This window comes from Olea europaea, unplaced genomic scaffold, assembly GCF_002742605.1.
Source record: "Olea europaea var. sylvestris unplaced genomic scaffold, O_europaea_v1 scaffold227, whole genome shotgun sequence".
Taxonomy (NCBI): domain Eukaryota; kingdom Viridiplantae; phylum Streptophyta; class Magnoliopsida; order Lamiales; family Oleaceae; genus Olea; species Olea europaea.
The window spans coordinates 9739-13542 of record NW_019240764.1 but is presented as its reverse complement, the minus strand read 5'-3'; the positions used below and the strand labels follow the sequence as shown (position 1 = coordinate 13542).

General features: G+C 39.4%; 1 protein-coding gene across 1 annotated transcript; it reads right to left on the bottom strand.

Annotated features, from left to right (window-relative positions):
• Nucleotides 1-235: 235 nt before the first annotated feature.
• Nucleotides 236-1813, bottom strand: LOC111381223. Its single transcript, XM_023004981.1, has 3 exons — nucleotides 1504-1813; nucleotides 1265-1381; nucleotides 236-1161 (listed from the first exon to the last, which is right to left on the bottom strand). Exons 1-3 carry the CDS (start codon nucleotides 1811-1813, stop codon nucleotides 236-238), a joined length of 1353 nt encoding a protein of 450 aa, XP_022860749.1.
• Between the last annotated feature and the right edge of the window lie 1991 nt (nucleotides 1814-3804).

Here is a 3804-nt window from a genome sequence, read left to right as displayed (position 1 = left end):
TATTTATTTAGAGCTGATTTCTTTCCGTGGTGGATGATTTTAGAAATTATAATATACTGCATGAATATTGAACTTAAAAATTTTAAATGGGGTTCATGATGCGCGCAGTCCAGCAACAACAAGAGAAGGACAACGTCCCAATTTACAATTCCATTTGCCTATTTATAACATAACTTTGTAAGGTGCAGGGCACTAAGGAACATTGAACATACAACGTCGATTGCACTAACAACGTTTAGGGAACTTGTGATACATTGGGGTTCGAACATGTACTCCGATTATGACCAAGACGACCACAACGAGTGCATTTCCTGCTCGACCATGCAGATTCGTGTCTTGAACGCTTACGTCGGGTTGGTGGTCTACCTGGAGGGCGACGTACGAGTGGTGGCAAAATAGGAGTGGATGTAATTAAACTGGGAACAACCCAGTCCGCTTCACGGCCAACATGGTATATCGCTTCGCTATAGGCACCCCTCCAGTAACCAGATGTGTAATAAGGGGAGCAAAGGTCATACAAAGACTTCCCTTTGAAGCAAGGAGCACGAGTTGCATGAGCACATGGCATACGGTTTAGTTGGAACTCACAATACGTGCAGGTGTCTTCGGAAAAGTCAACTATGTCCACGTCGTTGGATATTCCAACCTGAGTTAAGTTGTTTGTCAACAACTGGGCTCGAAGCCTAGTTCCAGTTTCAAATGTCATCCGTAACTCATTTTCCATCCTCGGCGTCAATACTGTACTGCAATCGGTCGCAATTTTCCGACGTTCATAAAACCACTTCTGCAAAGTACTCCGAATGTGTTCGACCAAGCAAGTTATCGGTAAAGAACGAGCTTCTCTCAACATGGAGTTCAGAGACTCAGCGTTGTTGTTCATCATGATGTTGTAACGGTGGCCAAGAAATAGTGCTTGGGACCAAAATGAATAACCCGCACGCTCTAAGTACCCATGCGCTCTTGTGCTCACCCTGCGGATCTGTCCCATGAGTCTTTCGAAGTCCTCAACCCGATATGTCGTAGCAGCTCGTTTGAATAGAAGTATTGAACTTGCGTTGCTGTACCGCTGTATGAGGTTCTTTTCGAGATGCCAAATACAACAACCATGGTGAGACAACGGAAACAACTGAGTAATAACTTTGTCAATGCTCTTTTTTCTGTCTGAAACAAATACGAGGTCTTCGGAGTCCCCTATAAGCTCTTTCAAGTTGGACGTAAACCACATCCACGATCCCCCATGCTAACGGATATATCTGTTTGTTACCATCTTGAGCAGTTGCCAGTAGAAGTGTCCCTTTGTATGGCCCCTTTAGATGACTGTCATCAACACAAATAACGGGTCTCAAGTACTGCGTGTAACCACGAATGCTTGCACCGAAAGCTAGGAAGAGTAATGAAATCTATTTTGAGAATCGAGTTCTATGTGGGTTACTATCCCCGGGTTACTCTCTCCTACGACGTGACAGTTTGAAGACAATTTTTGAAAACTGGCTTCCGGTGTACCGTGTAGCATAGTTAAGGCATGAAACTTTCCCCTACGAGCTTTGTTATAACTGATTTTCACACCGAACTCACATTCCATATCACGTGCAATAGCGGTAGGGTCATACGATCGACCTGGAGTATCCAGTTTGCCTACAATGTGCTCGGCAATTACAGAACTAGTGGCATGTCGATGTGCGTGACGACGAAAATCAAGGGAACATGTATGCATGTTGATGAATTTACGGATCATGAAGATTGCAGATTGCTTGACAGTAGAAGCACGTAGCATCCACTTGCAATTATCATCCACACATACAACGGTTAACATTTTCATGCTTGACCTGCTCACCCGAAATTGAAACTTCTCTTGCAAAGCAAGCACACGAATCTTAGAGTACAACTATTTCTTACTAAAGAATATTTGCTTTTCGGCGAGAACGACGGCTGCCATCCACTCATCTGTGCCTAAACTCATGGAATGTGATGACACAGGCTGGTCAATTTCAGCAATAATAGCATCATTCGTACCATGTAACAGGTTCTCTAAGTGCTCAATGGATGCTGCAGCCTCGATATGGTCAATTGAATGTGCGGGTGCTTCGTTGTTCGACCCACTATGCTCATGATTGACCTCACCATTTCTTAAAGTCTGGGGACATTCCGTTAGGCCGAACCGGTTCTCTACACAGTTTGCTTCTCTCGCCATGTCAACACTAGGAACCTCGATTTCCATAATAGTGACGCAGAGTGCAGTCTCCTTATAAATAGATACGTACCAATTTAGGTCCTCATCGTCGTGTATCTCTATCGGAGGTATATTCAAATTCGGGACTTTGAACTTCAACTCAATTTCATTGCGGGGTTCAACAATACCAAGTTTCTCCTTCAATCTTAATACAAGTTCTGTTACGGTAATGTTTCTCGGCGCTAAAATGGAAGTCGTTTTGTCCCCTCTCCACTTCCATTCGTCATCCACGTGAACAAAGTTCCCCCCATGCGACACGATGAATCTCAGATCCTGAGCCATACCTGAAATGTTGGGAGTACAAAAGTCATAATTCTGCACATTTTTGTCGAAAGATTTCATACAGTCAAATTGGCTCATTACAATACTTTGATCCATGTAGTACCAAAAAGAGAGCTTTTCAGGTGTCAAAATCGACAATTGAATTCTCTGCCCATCCCGACAGTTACTAAATGTCGATTTCGACAGTTCAAATGTCTAACCCGACAGTTTCTACGAAACTGCTTAACACTTGACCGGCATAAGTTTCGGGAAGCATACAAAAAATGTGTTTTACTGTTTCAGGAATTTATTGTAGCACACTAATGGTCATAATCAATTCTCAACTACAACTTCAACTGATATCCCCACACACAAAGAAAGTATAACTCAATGCTTCATTAAATATAGAGTTACATATAAAATGATTCACATTTTCTTTAGAATATTGGTATTTCTTCCCTTTCTAAAATATACCAAGAACAAAAAACCAATGAATAAGAGATGAAATATGGACAATTAATTCTGACCATGTTTTATTGAATATTTAAAGTACTCAAGTATGACATGCAAAAATTTCTTTTCTACTACCTCACCTTTGAAATTGATCAATAGCTTTCCTTCATGCCTTGTTCATAATGAAAGGGGGATGATGAAGAAGAAGAAGCTATTTCAACTCCTACTTGTGTGTGCTCTTTGTATACATTTCACCCATTTTTTTAATCAAAAATTCATATTATACAATATAATATTCATTTCTTCAATATTAACAATAAAGATAAATAAATAATCACATCACACCATTAATAGCATTCAAATCAAGCATTTATTGCTCCTAAAAAGGTGTCAAAGGGTAATATGGACATTTTGTGGGGAAAAAGTGACATTTTTGCAAAAAAATTGTGCAAGACAAAATTTTTTGTGCATTTTCATATGTAGTGACATTTGTGTAAATTCCCCTTTATTTATTTATTTATTATTATTATTATTTTTTTTTTTTTTAAGTTTTGCTGATTAGGACGTCAAAGTGATTGGCTTGTTTTTAACGGACGTTAATTGGCACATCAAAATTCCGTCTGTCACAACAGCAAAAATTGTAACGAATTTTGGAGAATGGTGGATGGGGTGCAAATGGAGAAAGTTCAATGAGTAGTGTGAAGTATATTTAAGTTTAGTGAGTAGCTCGTGACTATGGTATTAATGTTGGGGGGAAATGAAACTAAGTCCCTATTTGGCAATTATTTAAAAAAATTGTATGTAATTTTTTTTTTTCAAAATTTATTAAATTACAAATAAAAATACCTGATTAATTGAGA